Genomic DNA, 21,003 nt, shown 5'->3' with positions numbered 1-21,003 from the left:
GGGGGGGTATAGTGTGAGGGTGTGGTGGTCATTTGTGAGATGATCTTAAAAAAAAAAAAAAAAAAAAAAAGGGGGGGGGGATTCGGGGGGAGGGGGGGGAGGGGGGGGGCACAGGGGATGGTTTAGGTGGAGTCTATTGTGGTATGTCAGGTAAGAGTAGTTTTGTCAAAGTATCAATCAAATCGAATCATAAATAAAGAAGTTATGGCAATTTTAGCAAAATTTAATAATTTGACCTTGAGAGTCAAGATCATTCAAAGGTCAAGGTAAAATTCAACTTGCCAGGTACAGTAACCTCATGATAGCATGAAAGTATTTGAAGTTTGAAAGCAATAGCCTTGATACTTAAGAAGTAAAGTGGATCGAAACACAAAATTTAACCATATATTCAAAGTTACTAAGTCAAAAAAGGGCCATAATTCCATAAAAATGACATCCAGAGTTATGCAACATGTCCTTTTACTGTACCCTTATGATAGTTTGCGAGTGTTCCAAGTATGAAAGCAATATCTATGATTATTTAGGGTTAAAGTGGACCAAAACACAAAACTTAACCAAATTTGCTAAGTATAAAGGGCCCATAATTCCATCCAAATGCCAGTCAGAGTTACATAACTTTGCCTGCACAGTCCCCTTATGATTGTTAATAAGTGTTGCAAGTATGAAAGCAATAGCTTTGATACTGTAGGAATAAAGTTGACCTAAACACAAAACTTAACCAAATTTTCAATTTTCTAAGTATAAAAAGGGCACATAATTCTGTCAAAATGCCAGTCAGAGTTACATTACTTTGCCTGCACAGTCCCCTTATGATAGTAAGTGTTGCAAGCATGAAAGCAATAGCTTTGATACTTAAGGAATAAAATGGACCTAAACACAAAACTTGACCAAAATTTTCAATTTTCTAAGTATAAAAAAGGGCACATAATTCTGTCAAAATGCACGCCAGAGTTATCTAACTTTGCCTGCCCAGTCCCCTCATGATAGTAAGTAAGTGTACCAAGTTTGAATGCAATAGCATTGATACTTTCTGAAAAAAGTGGACCTAAACGCAAAACTTAACCAAAATTTTCAATTTTCTAAGTATAACAAGAGTGCCAAACTGTCACAAGATACGCCCGTTCGGAGGTTTTGGACACCATGCTTAATGCTTGAAATGCACTAAGTGACCTCGAGACCTAGTTATTGACCCGGCATGACCCATATTTGAACTTGACCTAGATATCATTTAGATGTAACATCTGACTAAATTTGGTGAAGATCAAATGAAAACTACTTCAATTAGAGAGCGGGCACCATGCTAAATGCTTGAAATTCATTATGTGTCCGATCGTGACCTCGTTTTTGACCCGGCATGACCCATATTCGAATTTGATCTACATATCATCTAGACTCAACTTCTGACCAAATTAGGTGATGATCAGATGCAAACTACTTCAATTAGAGAGCGGACACCATGCTAAATGCTTGAAATGCACTAAGTAACCTTGTGACCTAGTTTTTGACCCGGCATGACCCATATTCGAACTTGACCTAGATATCAACTAGATGCAACTACTGACCAAGTTTGGTGAAGATCGGATGAATACAATTTGAATTAGAGTCCGGACAAAGTGGCGCCGTTGAAAATGCACTAATTGACCCTATGACCTAGTTTTTGACCCGGCATGACCCATATTCGAACTTGGCCTATATATCAACTAGATGCAACTGCTGACCAAGTTTGGTGAAGATCGGATGAATACAATTTGAAATAGAGTCCGGACAAAGTGGCCCCTTTGAAAATGCACTTATTGACCCTATGACCTAGTTTTTGACCCGGCATGACCCATATTCGAACTTGGCCTAGATATCAACTAGATGCAACTGCTGACCAAGTTTGGTGAAGATCGGATGAATACAATTTGAATTAGAGTCCGGACAAAGTGATGCCTTCCGCCCGCCGCCAAGGGGTTTCACATAATACGTCCCGTATTTTATACGGGCGTATAAAAAGGGCACATTATTCAGTCAAAATGCACGCCAGAGTTATCTAACTTTGCCTGCCCAGTCCCCTCATGATAGTAAGTGTACCAAGTTTGAATGCAATAGCATTGATACTTTCTGAGAAAAGTGGACCTAAACGCAAAACTTAACCGGACGCCGACACCAAGGTGATGACAATAGCTCATAATTTTTTTTCAAAAAATAGATGAGCTAAAAATGAAAATGAAGCATATTTCCATTTTCAGACAGCATTGTATTGTGGCCATATAAAATATGCTGGGATAAGGCTACAGTACGTATTTAAAATATATTGGATAGAAAGAGAAGTTTATAATGAAAATTTTCTGTTTATTTTATAACCATCTCTAATATTCATTAACAACCAAGAAATGTGTTTGTCAGAAACACTATGTCCCCTATTGCGCCGCTTTGAAGCTCTATATTTGACCTTTGACTTTGAAGAATGACCTTGATCTTGACCTTTCACCACTCAAAATGTGCAGCATGAGAAACACATGCATGCCAAATATAAAGTTGCTATCTTCAATATTGCAAACGTTATGGCAAATTTAAAGTTTGATGCAAACAAACACACAAACAAACAAAGCAGACAGGGCAAAAACAAAAAGTCCCCCACTATAGTGGTGAAGGACATAAAAACAGGAAGAATTGCATTTTTGCTATATGTTGACTAGTAAAGTGCCTACCTACCTTTTTGATATCGTCCACACATTTGGAGAGGTAGTTCCTCTTCACCTGGTCCTTGACTGTGTATGAGTCGTTGAGTATGGCAAGGTGCTCCTCCATGGCCAGTTCTATCAGGTGAGTGGAGAGGGCGGGCAGGTGTGACAGGTCCCATAGCAACTGTAGTACCTGGGTAGAAAAGACATAGCAACTTTAGTACCAGTGTAGAATGAATATTGATGAGAGGGCGGAAAAGTGTGACAGGTCCAACATTGGCTGTATGATACGTAGTTCTTTGATATAATGATTCACACAACTTAACACACTGTTCATTGAAATTTATTCTGCTATTAACCACACATCTTTGAAAGTCCACAAAATATTCTTATAATAGAATATTACCATAGAATATAGACTGCTTTATATATTGAAACACTCCACCAAACTGTCAAAATATAACAGAATACAATGAATGCAACGGAAATATGATAATCAGCCTAAGCTATGTAAAATCAACCATGAACAAAACTCGATTGAACGGAAATTAGCACAAATAACATTGGTTGATTGAGGATGTAGTACATTCACAGTCAAGTCATGAATTACCTGATTAGTTGTCTTTGGTATTTTTGCATCTCTGCCGATTTTCCCAATCAAGTTGAGCAGCTTTTCTCGGGATTTATCGTTCTCTTCTTGCCATTTCTGATAAGAAACATACAATTATAAATAGAATCATTAAATGAGAAACTGGAATAAAACATGAAGCAGTGTTTTGATAATCACAGTTTTTCCAGTTGACTTACAATTATAATTATTCAAATAAGATGAAGGGCATAGTTACATTGAGGATAGGGATAAGCTCTTACTGGGTAAGTATCTAAGTGTTGTGTAGGTTGCAGTAAGCCGTTCTTGTTCTAAATAAACTGCCTCTGATAGAGGCCAGCTCTCAACCAACCAAAAAATGCCAGCCGGGCCTAGCTAATTTTAATGTAATGTAAGACCAAATTATGCATTGGCAAGTAAAAGATCACCTTTTGAATAAGAAGTACAAGATGCTCCAACTGGTTTGAGTCGAATTTCACAGCTGCAGCAGCAATTATAGAGTGGATGTTGTCAATAACGTTGTTTGTCTGACAAAACTGAAATGAAGAAGAATGAATATTCACCACATAAGGGTAACATAGGTCTTAACCGTTCCTTATGTTACATGACAGACGAGTCATTTTAAATCTGAAATGACCAAGTATTCATAAGCATCATTGATGAATTAAAATAAATGTTAGTAACACTTTTCTGTAAATAAGTTTATAATATGTTTGTAAATGGGGAAAAATGCCGAGGTGAACTGAAACAAGGGACAAAATTGTCACAAAACCAGGTTTTCATTGTGAAAAAAAAATCTGATAAAGGGAGAAAACTCAAACTGAACTTTTGAAATGACCAAAAAAAATTAACCCCCTTTGTAAGTTTTTTTTTTTTTTAAATCTATTTTTAGTCGTGGCGACCTTGACATTGGAGATATTGACGTGATTCTTTTGTGGGACACACCGTCCCATGATGGTGAACAAATGTGCCAAATGATTTTAAAATCTCACAATGAATGACATAGTTATGGCCAGGACAAGCTCATTTATGGCCATTTTTGACCTTTGAACTCAAAGTGTGACCTTGACCTTGGAGATATCGACGTAATTATTTCGCGCGACACACCGTCCAATGATGGTGAACAAATGTGCCAAATGATTTTAAAATCTGACGATGAACGACATAGTTATGGCTCGGACAAGCTCATTTATGACCATTTTTGACCTTTGAACTCAAAGTGTGACCTTGACCTTGGAGATATCGACGTAATTATTTCGCGCGACACACCGTCCAATGATGGTGAACAAATGTGCCAAATGATTTTAAAATCTGACAATGAACGACATAGTTATGGCCCGGACAAGCTTATTCCGCCAGCCCGCCAGCCAGCCAGCCCGCCCGCCAGCCAGCCAGCCAGCCCGCCCGCATTCGCCAATCTAATAACCAGTTTTTTCCTTCGGAAAACCTGGTTAATAAAACTGATCAGTTGATTTTTTTAGAGATGGTGCAACAAAGATTTGTACAATAAATGGGAAGTTAATTGATAAACTGATCTGAAGAGTTATACTTAAGCCTAGTGATGGAAGTTCAGCATATGAAAACCAACTTGCCTGCATTTTCCAGATACTGGTAAGCTCGTCGGAGGACAGGTCTGTGCCCAGAAAGTCCACAATGCCTTTGATCTTGTCACAGTACTGAGCCTGGTCAATGTTGCCTAGTAACAGAGCAATAGGATTGTAAACAAGAATCCCCACTTTGGTGTTTAACAAGACTATGTGTTTAACAAATATGCCAGCATGCCCCCTGATGGGGCTGTACAGGCGATTTATAAATCAAGGCCAACGTCAAGTAAAGATTCTTGATATGTGCGGGGATGGAAAGGTCAAAAGATCTTTTTAACTTGACAAACATGGAAAAACACAATCATGAGCCGACAGGACAGTCACTGTATGCTGCCTGTATCATAAAACCATAATTAACCGATTTGCCAATCAGATTGATAATTGAAAACAAGAGATGTGTTTGTCAATAACACAATGCCCCCTACTGCACAGCTTTGATTTAAAAAAAAAAAAATTCATTTGGCACAGGTACAGATAATTATCTCCCTTTAAAGCTTACAACTTCCCTTGGATTTGCTTTTTTGTCCTTTGACTTTGAAGGATGACCTTGACCTTTTACCACACAAATTGTGCAGCTCCATGAGATACACATGCATGCCAAATATAAAGTTGTTATCTGATGCGACAGAAGTTATGAGCATTTTTCGAAACCTAAACGCAAAGTGTGATGTAAAGACGGACAGTTCAATCACTATATGCCCTTCTTCTGGGGCATAATTATGTAAAAAGCCTTTTCTTCTTGCATTAAATTAAAATAAGTGATTGCTTACATGATGAAATAACATCATAAGACATGCATACACCCTTATCTCACAACATTAATTTAGACATTAATGGTCTGTTTTATTTGACAATCATATCATTGCTAAGCATAGTAGTGAACATATCAATGAAACCCTAGCCAAATAACTATATAAGTCGTGTTCTGAGAAAACTGGGCATAATGCATGTGCGTAGTGTTTTCCCAGATTAGCCTGTGCAGTCCACACAGGCTAATCAGGGACGACACTTTCCGCCTAAATTGGATTTTTGCTAAGAAGAGACTTCATTTTAATGAAAAATGTCATAAAAGCAGAAAGTGTTGTCCCTGATTAACCTGTGCGGACTGCATAGGCTGTGCGGACTGCACAGGCTAATCTGGGACGACACTTTACGCACATGCATTAAACCCGATTTTCACAGAACAAGACTCATATTAATATTTAACTTCATAAATTGAACTATGATAAGTGTTGGAATACCTTACCAGACAAGTGTGTGTGAACTGACGGATGGACAGATGGAAGGAAATAACTCCATGATAATCAAGTATACCCCCATTTACTTTCACATGGAGATAACATAAGCAAAATATTTTCAAAACCTTCATTAAATTGTTTCTGCTTTTTTGCTTCAAATGCTAAACATACTTCTTAAAACAATAATTGGGACAGTTACAACTACAATATATTTATTATACAACCTTCCAATGCTATTGATAGCACTCGATTCTCCAGCAGCCACGCTTGAATGGTTTCTACTGGTATAGGACTCTTGGTTCGAGAATTTTTAACACTGGTTGCATCCTCAATCAGTTTGGCAACCTGAAAAGAAAACAAGATTAATTTCATTTGGAAACAGTCTTTACGTCCATTGACAATGCTTTGTGCTTCATGGAGAGATTTATTCTGAAAACTGGAACTCTTGAGTCAATTACGTCACCCAAACAGTTAAAACTCAAGTACAGTAACAGCCAGTGACACCAACAATCATGAAAATATTGTTTTCTTAAAAAAAAATCTTTAGCCACTTACGACATCAAAATGATCATTAACTAAAAGCAGCAGATATCCTCTAACTAAAATTTCTCTTATACTTCACAAATACTTGAACGTATGCCATTATCACATACCATAATAACTCTATGTTTTCGGACACTTAAAAATAATTAATTTTTTTCGTGTCCGAAAACTTAAACAAGAAACATATATTCAAACAAGAATATCAGTGAAACTGATGGATGCTCCCCGATGATGCGCTTTGTCAATCTATGTGTTAATAATCACCTAAAAAAATCTTTTATTAGCCTCGGTGACCTTGATCTTGACCCCAGTGACATCAAACCTCATCAAAAAGTAGAGGCCCATGCAAGGTACCTACATGCCAAATATGAAAGAGATCGGTAAAGTATTGAAGGTGCTATGAGAAACTGTTACATTTTAATAGCCTCTGTGACCTTGAGCCCAGTGACCTCAAACCTCATCAAAAGGTAGAGGTCCATGCAAGGTACCTACATAGCAAATATGTAAGAGATCGTTAAAGTATTGAAGGCCCTATGAGAAACTGTATGAAAAGCGTGACGGAAAATCTATTATTAGCCTTGGTGACCTTGAGCCCAGTGACCTCAAAACCTCATCAAAAGGTAGAGGTCCATGCAAGGAGCCAACATGCCAAATATGAAAGAGATCGGTAAAGAAACAAAAGCATGACAGAAAATCTATTATTAGCCTCAGTGACCTTGACCCCAGTGACCTCGTCAAAAAGTAGAGGTCCATGCAAGGTACCTACATGCCAAATATGAAAGAGATCGGTAAATTATTGAAGGTGCTATGAGAAACTGTAACAAAAGCATGATGGAAAAATCAATTATTAGCCTCAGTGACCTTGACCTTGACCCCAGTGACCTCAAACCTCCAAAGGGTAGAGGTCCATGCAAGGTACCTACATGCCAAATATGAAAGAGATCAGTAAAGTATAGAAGGTGCTATGAGAAACTGTAACAAAAGTGTGATGTAAAAACCATTATTAGCCTCGATGACCTTGACCTCAGTGACCTCAAACCTAATCAAAACGTAGAGGTCCATGCAAGGTACCTACATGCCAAATATGAAAGAGATCCGTAAGGTATTGAAGGTGGTACAAGAAACTGTAGCAAAAGTGTGACGGAAAAATCTATTATTAGCCTCGTTGACCTTGACCCCAATGACCTCAAACCTCATCAAAAGGTAGAGGTCCATGCAAGGTACCTACATGCCAAATATGAAAGAGATCGGTAAAGTATTGAAGGTGGTTTGAGAAACTGTAACAAAAGTGTGACGGAAAAATCTATTATTAGCCTCGGTGACCTTGACCCCAGTGACCTCAAACCTCATCAAAAGGTAGAGGTCCATGCAAGGTACCTACATGCCAAATATGAAAGAGATCAGTAAAGTATTGAAGGTGCTATGAGAAACTGTAACAAAAGTGTGACGGAAGAAAGGAAGTAAGGAAGGAAGGAAGGACAAACTGGCAACTATATGCTCCCCGAAAATTTTCGGGGAGCATAAAAACAGGTGTCCGAAAAACTAAGAGTCGAAAATTAAAGTGTCCGCAAATAGCGTCAATTATATCATCAACTACAGGTAATAGATTGCGCTTGTAAAATACCATGCTGTATAGTATAAATTACAGTTATATATGTTTGCACTGCATTTTACATTATTTTAAATGTTTAATTTATTTGACAGAAAGTTACTACAAGGTTGTAATTTGACCAACAAGTTCAAAGAAAAGCATGTGATGTACCGATACTCGCTAGTATGAACCTGTAATTAACGCAATAAAAAGTAAACAAGGAATTCTTTTTTTGTTCATTTCCGACACCTTCCATTGTTCGTAAAACTTGCAATAGGGTGCATCACACTTTGAAGCGTTTAGTATTTGGTACAGTTATTTTACAGAGAAGGGTAAGTACCATTGCGATAGATAATTGAACTGTTAATTGGCACTACCCCTGGTAATTGTCATAAGGCTTATGCTATCGGGCGAAACCATTGTTTAATACCGGTTTACATGGTTATTTACCCAATAACGCAATTGTAATGGTCCGTTGCCCTCAGGCATGCACCTGCCATGTTATGTGATGTTAATCTGGTTGTAAAACCCCATGATCAAAGTGTCTTGAGATATTGAAAATTGGTTAAATAGCGCTGTAAAATATACTGTCCAAAAACTCAGAAAATTAAGTCACGAAAAATAATTATTTTTGCTACAAAAAGGGGAGTGTCCGAAAACATAGAGTAATTACGGTAAGCTGCAGTTATATCTCAACTTTTTAAATATGTACTTTTGCTCACCATTTATAGACCAATACTCAGAATGACTTGGTATTAATGTCAACTTCCTGTTAAAGAGGTCGTTGTGGCGCAGTGGAAAAGTTGTCTGCCTAGCGACTGGTCATCCGTTATATCCCCACTGCGGGAGCATCTTTAACATTTCTCCTAAAGACACCGACTACTCTTTCTACCCACGAAACGGACTTAAGAGCGACTTTATAAGCCTATGGCTTTTCATGAAATTGATTGTAAATAACTACTTTTTAACTTAATCTAACATCAACTTATTTTTAATTAACTCTTTCAGTGCTGGAACCGAATTTTGAAGGCCTTTGCAAACAGTTTGGATCAAGATGAGACGCCACAGAACGTGGCGTCTCATCAGGATCCATACTGTTTGCTATTCTGATAGTATTATTTGAAAAAAAAAATTGAAGAAAATGCTAATTTTAGAAATTCAGCAAACAACATTTTAGCAGACGACAAATTTCCCAGCATGCAAAGGGTTAAGAACATACCTCAAGAAAATGAGCTGAATGGATGATATAATATGAGTGCTTAAGGGGATATAGCACAATTGATTCAGTAATAATCTACACAGGATAGCATACAACATTTTACAAAAGAGGTGATTGTGCCCCTTTTCAGCCCCCATCCCCCCCCACATAGGTTCAGGCCAAATATTCAAAGAGTAAAAATGAAGACTATTCACAAAATGTTTTCTACATTCCAAAAGTGGGTATCTAACCACCTAATGTATTTAACAAGAAGTGTTTTACCTCCTTCAGCGAGTTCATCTTAGCATTGAAGTGTGGTGACTTGAGCATTCGAAGGGCCACGTCTAGGCGTAGATTGTCAAGGCTCACAGTGTCCGTTGGCCATATGTGTATACAGAGAAGTTTCATGGAGGTCAGGAGATCAGACACGCTTCCTACTTTCTGGAAACGTGGAAAATCATTTGGATTAATGCAGCTTTTCTTATTTATAAGTATTTTTAGATGTGAGATAGATATAAAGAAGAAATAAATGTGAACTGAAAAAGTGCATATCTTATGTTAAATTAAATTTGGGTTTATCAAAAAATTGAAAGGTACTGTGAAAGTCTTCTCAGTAAAACAAAATAAATTGCTAAAATGCTTATGCACCAACTTTCTCTGATCAATTATTTTTGTGTCTATTCACCTTTAAGAGGAAAGTGAAAGAATATGCACACTCAATTTGGTGCCAACATTCAAAAGCAAGCCATAAAATCTCTAATTCAAAAAAAAGAACTGTCAAAAAATAGCATAGGCCAATGGTCTACACAATTTCATGTTGTCAAATAAAAAATTACTTCAGACATAGCAATAGTGATTTGACAAAAAACAACATTTTACCTAAGCTAATAAAAAGATAGAAACATTGATCATTGATAGGTATTTCATGGAAATGAAGCCTTAAAAACATGATTCTAGTAAGAATGGTCTTTGAATAAATTGGATTTTCTAAGGGACTAAAATGCATCAAAATGCGTAACTGAGTGTTTACAGGTAAACCTGCCAAACACATACACTGACCTTCTCTTTAAAGTCTTTCTCTTCCAGATTCTTTACATAGTTGATGGATTTCTCCATTCCCATAGTTAGGATCTTACGGACTAACTCCACATTCAGATATTCTGAACACATGCCTAGTGGCTTCATCAAGGCTGCTATAGACTGAAAAATGAGATATGATGTATATACCTTAACCCTTTCCCACTCAGAGGCAAAGTGAAAATGGCTATGTGCAAAAAGCATAAAACCAGAACAGCCTGCGAGTTACATGACATACTATCTCCTCATCGTGTTCATTTGTGGTACCGTAAGTTATTTAAAATTGAAAAATGATTGACAAAGTTGCAATCTGGACAAGCTGTTTTGTGGTCAACCTTGAACTTTGACCTCTGGAGGTGTAACAATCAACATTTTTGTCTTATGACAATTTAGATTTGTTCCAGGTTCTTGTAAAACCCATCAATACATAGCAAAGTAATGGCTGAGACAGGAATTTGCAAGCTATTTTGTAGCAAAATTTTACATTTGACCGTAAATGTGACCTTTATTCTGCAGTTTAGGGGCATAGTTTACAGGAGACTGGTGTAGGTAACAGGTTGTTTAATGATGGTTTACATTTGTGTCCAGTTATTTTAAAATCCATCCATAAATGTCAAAGTTAATGCTTCTACAGAAATTGTTAAGCTATTTTGGTGCCAAATATGTATGACCTTTGACCCCTAAGTATGACCTTTGCCCTTAAGGTACGGAAAGGAGTGTTACACACGACAAATCATCCTATGAAGATATTTGCATTAATATAAAACAAAGACATTGCCGAGAAATAAATTTTGTATGGCTTCAGGATGGGCCACCAGACGCAAAAACAGAAAGACACTAATTTAGGCTACCTTGTTTAAAAGGGGACTTAAAATAAATAAATAAATAAATGCAAACTGTCTTACTGGTGCATCGAGATCATCAGACTCCAAAATCCGTCTGATGTGTTCAAAGCCACCCTTCATGGCAAACTGAAGTGAGAAGCAAACAAAAATGAGAGGCAAGAAAATATGAGAGACAAGTTAATATATGAAAGGCAAGTAGATACATATCTTGAACAACACAAAAAACGGGGTGCTGCTCAAAAAGGGGCAGGTTGGAAAGCCATACATCTCAATTAACATTATGTCATTATTTAATAAATCAAGGGAATAAATATCATGTTCTGTTTATTTGAGAATTACTAATTGCAAAAATAATTTAAACAAGGGCTGATTGTTAAACATGCATGCCCCCCGTAAGGGCTGTCAGTTGTAGTGGCAGCCTTTGTGTGAATACGTTTTTGTCACTGTGACCTTGACCTTTGACCTAGTGACCTGAAAATCAACAGGGGTCATCTGCCAGTCATGATCAATGTACCTATGATGTTTCATGATTATAGGCCTAATAATTCTTGAGTTATCATAAGGAAACCATTTTACTGTTTCGAGTCACTGTGACCTTGACCTTTGACCTAGTGACCTGAAAATTAATAGGGGTCATCTGCCAGTCATTATCAATGTACTTATGAAGTTTCATGATCCTAGGCGTAAGCATTCTTGAGTTATCATCCGGAAACCATTTTACTGTTTCGAGTCACTGTGACCTTGACCTTTGACCTAGTGACCTAAAAATCAATAGGGGTCATCTGCCAGTCATGATCAATGTACCTATGAAGTTTCATGATCCAAGGCGTAAGAATTCTTGAGTTACCATCTGGAAACCATTTTACTGTTTCGAGTCATTGTGACCTTGACCTTTGACCTAGTGACCTGAAAATCAATAGGTGTCATTTGCCAGTCATGATCAATGTACTTACCAAGTTTCATGATCCCTGGCCTAAGCATTCTTGAGTTATCATCCGGAAACCATTTTACTATTTCGAGTCACTGTGACCTTGACCTTTGACCTAGTGACCTGAAAATCAATAGGGGTCATCTGCCAGTCATGATCAATGTACCTATGAAGTTTCATGATCCTTGGCCTAAGTGTTCTTGAGTTATCATCCAGAAACCATCTGTTAGACGGACCGACCGACAGACCGACAAGTGCAAACAATATACCCCCTCTTCTTCGAAGGGGGGCATAAAAATAATACAAGAGCTGTCAGAGGACAGTGCGCTCGAATATTCGAGTGCTTGACAGTATAACGTAAGCTATCATGGGAAAATTGTTCATATTCAATAATTTATTAGACGATCTTTCAAAAATGAAAAAAATAAAAAAAATTGGGGGGGGGGGGGGTAGGGGCGGGTGAGAGGGGGGTATAATGTGGGGTGTGGTTATTTATAAGATGATGTTTAAAAAAAAAAAAATTTGGGGTAGGGGGGGTGGATGGTGAGAGGGGGGTATAATGTGGGGTGAGGTAATTTATTAGATGAGGTTTAAAAAAAAATTGGGGGGGGGGGTTGGGGGGGAAGGGATTCTGGGTAGGGGCATGGGGTATTCTTTGGGTGGAATCCATTGTGGTATTCAGGTAAGTGTTGTTTTGTCAAAGTAATAATAAAATGTGATCATAAATAAAGAAGTTATGGCAATTTAAGCAAAATTTTCAATTATCCAAGTGTAAAAGGGCCATAACTATGTAAAAATGCTTGATACAGTGGTCTGCTCTTGTTTATAGGTTGGGGTCATGTTGGTGAACAAGTATGCAAAATATAAAAGCAATATGTCAAAGGATATAGGAAATATTTGGGGTAGTACGCAAACTTGAACATAGATTTGTCAATACATGTAATATGCATATTCTAAGTATAAAAGGGGCAATAATTATGACAAAATGCTTGATAGAGTTGTCTGCTCTTCTTTATAGGTTGGGGTGATGTTGGTTAACAAGTATGCAAAATATGAAAGCAATATGTCAAGGGACAATGAAAACAAGGCTATTGTCTAGCAATATGGTCCCCTACCGGCTCCACCGTTGTCAGAAATTCCACCATTTTCAGATTTAAAAAAAAAAAATTGGGTTGCCATAGCAACCACAATTTTTGATGTAGGAACAAAATTAAATGACGTGCATAATGTCCATATTGCCATCTATCCATGTTGCAAGTTTCATGAAAAAATATTAAGAACTTTTAAAGTTATCGCAGGATCCAGAAAAGTGTGACGGACAGACAGACAGACTGACTGACACACAAAGCGCAAACCATTAGTCCCCTCCGGTGAAACCGGTAGGGGACAATAAATGGGGAAGTACGAAAACTTTAACATTTGCTGCATATTCTAAGTGGAAATGGGGCCATAATTATGACAAAATGCTTGATAGAGCTGTCTGCTTTTGTTTATAGGTTGGGGTCATGTTGGTAAACAAGTATGCAAAATATGAAAGCAATATGTCAAGGGACAAAGAAAATATTTGGGTAGTTAGAAAACTTTAACATTTGCACGCTAACGCAGACGCCGATGCCGGGTGAGTAGGATAGCTCCACTATATATATTTCATATATAATAGTTGAGCTAATAACTAATTGCTATATTGCCCCATTGGTGCAAAATGGTACCATGTGCCTTCTTATTTCAATGTCACACAATGTTTACTGATAAAGGGGCTGGAGGGGGAAACCAACAGGGAGCAGGGTGCAAAACCCTGCTAGATCTTTAGCTAAGCAAGAAAATAAGTGAGGCAAGAAATTATGAATCAAGAAGAAAAATCTGGAATAAAGAATGCAAGGGAAAAAACACTTAAAACAAAGATGTTTGTAACAAAATGTTACCAAACCATTGAGCACAGGTTGTGTATATTAAGATAGCAGCAGTATGGAAGTGTGCCTTCCCAAATTTGTAAGACCCATGGGTCATCCATACGGGCCAATGTAACTTTAAGAGCAGCTTTGTACAACTCTCCAAAAGCCAGTTCCTCAAAATATTTACATACATGTACACACTTGTATCTTTACCTTACTTTAAGAACAGTTATGCAACCATACTGGTCAATATGTCCTCAACTTTCACTCCATGCTAATTTTTTTTATGCATTCATACATTAAGCTGGCCACTATGAGGACCTTTGCCATACCCGGTTAACAAGCCCCGTCAGCCAGCCATACAGTTGGTCTGTCCGGTTTGCAGGTGCAGCAGTGTACAAAACCCCATCCTCTAGCTTCTCCTCCCAGGCTGTACGATCTCGACGACTCTTATTTTTGTACTGGAACTCACAGTCCGGATTTAAGGCCTGGCAGTATAAGATAGAAGATCTTTTGTTAACATACTGGCACCATATGGGCTCCATCAAGTGTTGTTGTTTTTTATTCTGTCAAAAACTTGCTTAAATTTAGTTAATGTGCATTTTCATGACTTTTTTTCATTTCATGTCATTTCAGGGATTAACGGTTATTGCAATTTAGTTAGCTCAGAAATCATCTTTAAGAATGGCAAATAGTGATAACAGATTTTATAGTGGATCATTACTAAGGGAAGACACTCTCCACTTTGATGGAATTCTTTACTTCAAAACAACTTTCTTCCAAACAAAAATTCAGTGTAGGCCGACAGTGTTGTCCTGATTAGCATGTGCAGACTGCACAGGCTAATCTGGGATGACACTTTACCCACATGCGTTAAGCCCAGTGCATACTGCACAGGCTAATCTGGGATGACACTACCCACATGCGTTAAGCCCAGTGCGGACTGCACAGGCTAATCTGGGATGACACTTTACCCACATGCGTTAAGCCCAGTGCGGACTGCACAGGCTAATCTGGGATGACACTACCCACATGCGTTACGCCCAGTGCGGACTGCACAGGCTAATCTGGGATGACACTTTACCCACATGCGTTAAGCCCAGTGCAAACTGCACAGGCTAATCTGGAATGACACTTTACCCACATGCGTTAAGCCCAGTTTTCCCAGAACGATTCCCATTTTTAAGTACTGTACCATAGCCAAGACATCCATGAGGGTCAAATGGACTGGCATGTGCTGTAACCTGGCTGCCACTAGATCCACAAGTAGCTGCAACATGTTGTAGATACCCTCCTGAATGTCTGTGCTCCAACGGTGAACCGCATTGGACGTCAACAGCTTAAGTGGATGAGAGAATTAACCCATTTATGCCTAGTGGACTCTCCCATCCTTCTAAATTGGATCAATTTATTCCATAATTAGGAATGTCTAGTATATTTATTTCTATATTAAGAATATTTCTTACAGTAATTCCTCTAAGCTAACAGCGTAGACCCTGATGAGAAAACGCATCATGCGGTGTCTCATCTGAGTCTACGCTGTTTGCCAAGGCCTTTTTTCTAGATGCTAGGCATAAATGGGTTAAGAAAGTTAATAATGTACATTGCAAACTATTGTATTAAATTTATTTTTTGGACACATTAATAACATATGTTTTCTGATAAATCAATAATTTCTGTTTACAAAAACTAATTGTTTGGAAGAAGTAAAAAATACACATTATCTACAATAATGTATTAAATATTTTAAGTAAGGAATGTGTTGGTGAGTTTCAATTGCAATACTTTGCAGCGCATGCTCTGCCATTTGCCAAATCACCCAATGGCCACAAATAAGAAAATTTGGCTCAAAAAATTTACATTTTGCTACAAGTTTTTCTTCATAATCACCCATCAAATATAAAAAAAAGCATGGATTCAGACATAATGAGGTAAATTTGCTATAGAATAAAAGAGGGAGCCCTGGTTTACCATGTATTACACCGCAGGTTTAAACCAATACATTTAATTTTTAAAAGTGTGTGTGTTTTATGTTGATTCAACACTAATCCGCTAATTTGCAAAAAATCCATTGTTTTATCGTAAATATTCAAATAATATCCAAATATGTTTGCTTTCCCAGAATACAAAACCGTATGATCCTGCAGATTGAAAGAGCTGTTGTCAGTAAACTGTATATGTCTGGATGTAATCCAGGCAGCAGCATTTTGTTTAGCAATTAAAATGTTTGAATAGATAATGAAAAGCATGTCTTTATTTATTTTCACACTTTGTAACTGTTGAGTAATTTGAGATGCAACAAGAGATGTGTTTGTCAGAAACACAATGCCCCCTATTGCGCCGCTTTGAAATAAAATTTCAATATATCATTTGGCAGGTTTAGAAATTATCTCCCTTTAAAAGCTTATTACTTCTCTTGGATTTTATTTTTTGACTTTTGACCTTGAAGGATGACCTTGACCTTTCACCACTCAAAATGTGCAGCTTCATGAGATAAACATGCGTGCCAAATATTAAGTAGCTATCTTCAATATTGCGAAAGTTATGGCCAATGTTAAAGTTTTCAGACAGACGCACAGACTGACAGACGGACTGACAGTTCAACTGCTATATGCCACTGTATCGGAGGCATAAAATACACATGTGAAATTATGTTATCACATTGAGCAACCAAGATATCATTTAAATCCTTGAAAACGGGTGTCACGATACGCTCACCTAACGATACAATACGTATCACGGCACAGTGTGTACGATACAATACGTATCGCAATTCGTATCGTCAGATGGAAACAACATACAAACCAATTAAAACCATTTTTCAATTTTATTGAAAGACCTCTACATATGTGTCATACAATATACAAAATACCATATAATGTCATGAAAGTACACGAATTGACAATTAGTTATTATTATTTACAAGTCTAAAACTTTAATTAAATATGAACACGAAATTATGAATATGTTAAAAAATACGGACTGCTTTTTGTTTCTTTTACTTCAATAGATTATTTAAGTTAAAAATAAAACGTGTTTACCAACTAGTCAAACGTGCTATCTTTGCTTGTGCCGTAAAAAACTCCAAGCGCAATTCGTAGAACCAGTCAAATATTGCACCTTATTTTGTGACGTAGGCGACACAACACATTTTTGAGTGGTTGAAATTTAATTTTAATGGTTTCAAAGAATTTGCGAATTCTCAGCAGAATCACAAAATTACAGCTCCTGCTTAGGAAATTCGTAGCAACTAAAGTCGTGATATAAAGCAAATGTTTATACCAAATAAACGCCTACCACTTTCTTACTGATAACACAAAATGCTTCGGTATTTTTTATTAGAAGCTCGCTGGAGGTGATTTCAATTCAATTTCGACCATTTTGGGGGGCAAATTACAGTTACTTCCCTTGAAATGCGTCATGGAAAATGCCGTACCGTACTGACTCGGAGGCGTATTGTGAACTGTACCAAGGGGAAACTATTACTATATACCGTCCCACGGAGTACCGTGACACCTTTCATTGTAAAGCATTCAAATTTATATGTAAAGAAGTGGCAATGTCTTTTAGCTAAAGTGCTGAATGTATAATACCCTGACCAGTTGGTGTTGTTTTCAACATTACATTTTTGCGGGTGACAATTGTGGAGAATAATATTCAGTGTTTACAAGTTCAGAAATAAAATCCAAACACAAATATGTTTTCCATGCCGTAATTTCGAACTTAAAATTAACCGCATATTCGCATTAAAAAAGATGATTAATTTTCAAATGTTAATAGGTATTTTGAATTAAAATCACTATTTTTGCAAACAAAAAATTATAGCCAAAGAATTTAGAAGTTTAAAAAAGATCAATAGTGCCGAGTTTGATTTCATTCGAGTGTGATTGTGCCTAACCAAGCGTGACCTCAGAGATAATCTTTCACAGCATGTTACTATCGTCTGCAACAAAAGGCTAATTAGTGATCTGATAACAAACCATGCCCTTGGGGCTTGTTTGTTCACAATGTGTTGACCTAATACACCCCAGGCAGTCATGTTATCTGTATATTCATGTTGATGTTTCAGGCGATTTATAGGCCTAAAAGCAGGAATTTAGAGATCAAAAGGGCATTTGACAGAAAAATAGAGGGGCGCTTTTTAAGTGGGCAAATTTTAGAGGGGCGCAGCGCCCCTCTATTTATTGCTAGCTGGAGCACTGAATATGATGGTATCAATTGTATTAACTTTTTCAGTGCTTGAACCGAATTTTGAAGGCCTTTGCAAACAGTTTGGATCCAGATGAGACGCCACAATGGAGACTGAAGATAATGAAAAAAGTATCATAAACTGACTGGCAAAAACAACTCGTTTGTACGGCTTACCCTTTAAGAGAAAACACTGCATCCATCCATTTCGATATTTTTAATAAAAGCTGCGCCATGAGCGCATGATACGCCCGTCGTTCGCCAATGAAGTAGTAAGGTAATAAATAACCCTTTGAATCATTTTTTTACTTCAGTTTATTTGTATTTGAATACATGGTTTATTTTATAAGTACATGAGCATGGAAATCACGAAATTTTGACGAACAAAGTCCCATAACTCTGGAACGACAATTCAGAATTCCGTCAAAAACGAAAGGGGATCAGGGTTTATCAATATTAAGATTGTGTTGAAATTTGAAAAAAATCCATCGAAGGATATTTGAGCTACAGTAGGACATTCAATGAAATCACGAAATTTTGACGAACAAAGTCCCATAACTCTGGAACGACAATTCAGAATTCCGTCAAAAACGAAAGGGGATCAGGGTTTATCAATATTAAGATTGTGTTAAAATTTGAAGAAAATCTGTCAAAGGATATTTGACGTAGCGTACGACATTAACAGACGGACGGACGGACGGACGGACAGACGGACGCGGGGTATACCATAATACGTCCCGTCATAGACGGGCGTATAAAAAATCCATCGGGGGATATTTGAGCTACGGTAGGATACATGAACAACAATAACATTTAAGGTCACAGTGACCTTGACCTTAGAATGAATGACCTTGAAATGACCAGTGGTCATCTAAGTGTGCTTGCAAACCTTCATGTCAAGTTTGAAGACTCTATGTCCAAGCATACCAAAGTTATAACAATTTTAACATTTTAACATTTAAGGTCACAGTGACCTTGACCTTCAAATGAATGACATTGAAATGACCAGTGGTCATCTTCTAGTACTGGCCAATCTTTATTTCAAGTTTGAAGACTCTAGGTACAAGCATACCAAAGTTATAACATGAAATAAGAACTTTAACATTTTTACATTCAAGGTCACAGTGACCTTGACCTTCAAATGAATGACCTTGAAATGTCCAGGGGTTACTTACTAGTTCTGGCCAACCTTCAAGTCAAGTTTCAAGACTCTAGGTCCAAGCATACCAAAGTTATAACAACTTTAACATTTTTACATTCAAGGTCACAGTGACCTTGACCTTCAAATGAATGACCTTGAAATGTCCAGTGGTTACTTACTAGTTCTGGCCAACCTTCATGTCAAGTTTCAAGACTCTAGGTCCAAGCATACCAAAGTTATAACAACTTTAACATTTTTATATAGCTACAGTAGGACATTCAATGAAATCACGAAATTTTGACGAACAAAGTCCCATAACTCTGGAACGACAATTCAGAATTCCGTCAAAAACGAAAGGGGATCAGGGTTTATCAATATTAAGATTGTGTTGAAATTTGAAAAAAATCCATCGAAGGATATTTGAGCTACAGTAGGACATTCAATGAAATCACGAAATTTTGACGAACAAAGTCCCATAACTCTGGAACGACAATTCAGAATTCCGTCAAAAACGAAAGGGGATCAGGGTTTATCAATATTAAGATTGTGTTAAAATTTGAAGAAAATCTGTCAAAGGATATTTGACGTAGCGTACGACATTAACAGACGGACGGACGGACGGACGGACGGACAGACGGACGCGGGGTATACCATAATACGTCCCGTCATAGACGGGCGTATAAAAAATCAGGTGTGTGTCTTACATGGTTGTGCGTAAGACATTGTCAAGAACGGTATGTTGTGCTAATTGCTCATGACATTCATTTATGTGACATATATTTTAAATGCAAATATGTTCCATTCTGTAATTCTGTAACTTGTTAACCATTCTGTTCGTAAATAAATACAATGTGCATGAAATAAAATTTTACCTTCTGAAATGACTCTGTCATCACTCTTTCCACAAACCGTGTACAGTTTTCATCATTGTCCATCAGTCCTGTGATAGAAAGAGACGTTTGCTATAAATGTCAATGATGCACAAAATATCTCTTTTTTTTTATTTTACATCCAATTATTTCTCTGACTTCAAACATTCGAAAGTTTATAGCTTGAATGCAAAACAAGAGGGCCATGATGGCACTGAATCGCTAACCTGACTAACCAAATACAATCCCAACCCAGTTTTCATCAAGATACACAGTCTGACCAAATTTCAGAAAGATTGGATGAAAACTGTGAACGCTGTTGTCTTCACAAAGTTTTTTTTCTTATATTTGACCTATTGACCTTGTTTTTTACCCCAGGTGACCCAAATACAATCCCAACCCAGATTTCATCAAGATAAACATTCTGACAAAATTTCATAAAGATTGGATGAAAACTGTGACCTCTACTGTCTACACAAATTGTTGACGGTGTTTCGATTATTTTACCTTGTTACCTAGTTTTTAGACCTCAGATTACCCAAATACAATCTCAACCAAGATTTCATCAAGATAAACATTCTGACCAAATGTCATAAAGATTGGATGAAAACTGCAA

At 37.3% G+C, this 21,003-nt stretch overlaps 1 protein-coding gene across 2 annotated transcripts in view; it reads right to left on the bottom strand.

The window, feature by feature from the left end:
* The window catches only part of LOC127874126 (ubiquitin carboxyl-terminal hydrolase 24-like), a 126,008-nt gene that overhangs the window by 97,966 nt on the left and 7,039 nt on the right, over nucleotides 1-21,003 (bottom strand). For both annotated transcript variants that reach the window (XM_052418266.1, XM_052418267.1), the window contains exons 3-13: nucleotides 20,391-20,458; nucleotides 15,385-15,528; nucleotides 14,522-14,677; nucleotides 11,430-11,495; nucleotides 10,507-10,647; nucleotides 9,730-9,888; nucleotides 6,340-6,460; nucleotides 4,866-4,969; nucleotides 3,702-3,809; nucleotides 3,277-3,372; nucleotides 2,698-2,859 (exon numbers count right to left, since the gene is read on the bottom strand). In XM_052418266.1, coding sequence (XP_052274226.1) covers nucleotides 2,698-2,859; nucleotides 3,277-3,372; nucleotides 3,702-3,809; nucleotides 4,866-4,969; nucleotides 6,340-6,460; nucleotides 9,730-9,888; nucleotides 10,507-10,647; nucleotides 11,430-11,495; nucleotides 14,522-14,677; nucleotides 15,385-15,528; nucleotides 20,391-20,458 — 1,325 coding nt within the window. The remainder of the gene's footprint in view (nucleotides 1-2,697; nucleotides 2,860-3,276; nucleotides 3,373-3,701; nucleotides 3,810-4,865; nucleotides 4,970-6,339; nucleotides 6,461-9,729; nucleotides 9,889-10,506; nucleotides 10,648-11,429; nucleotides 11,496-14,521; nucleotides 14,678-15,384; nucleotides 15,529-20,390; nucleotides 20,459-21,003) is intronic.

The sequence above is a fragment of the Dreissena polymorpha genome, chromosome 3, assembly GCF_020536995.1.
Source record: "Dreissena polymorpha isolate Duluth1 chromosome 3, UMN_Dpol_1.0, whole genome shotgun sequence".
NCBI classification, from domain to species: domain Eukaryota; kingdom Metazoa; phylum Mollusca; class Bivalvia; order Myida; family Dreissenidae; genus Dreissena; species Dreissena polymorpha.
This window is presented reverse-complemented; position numbering and strand designations above follow the sequence as displayed.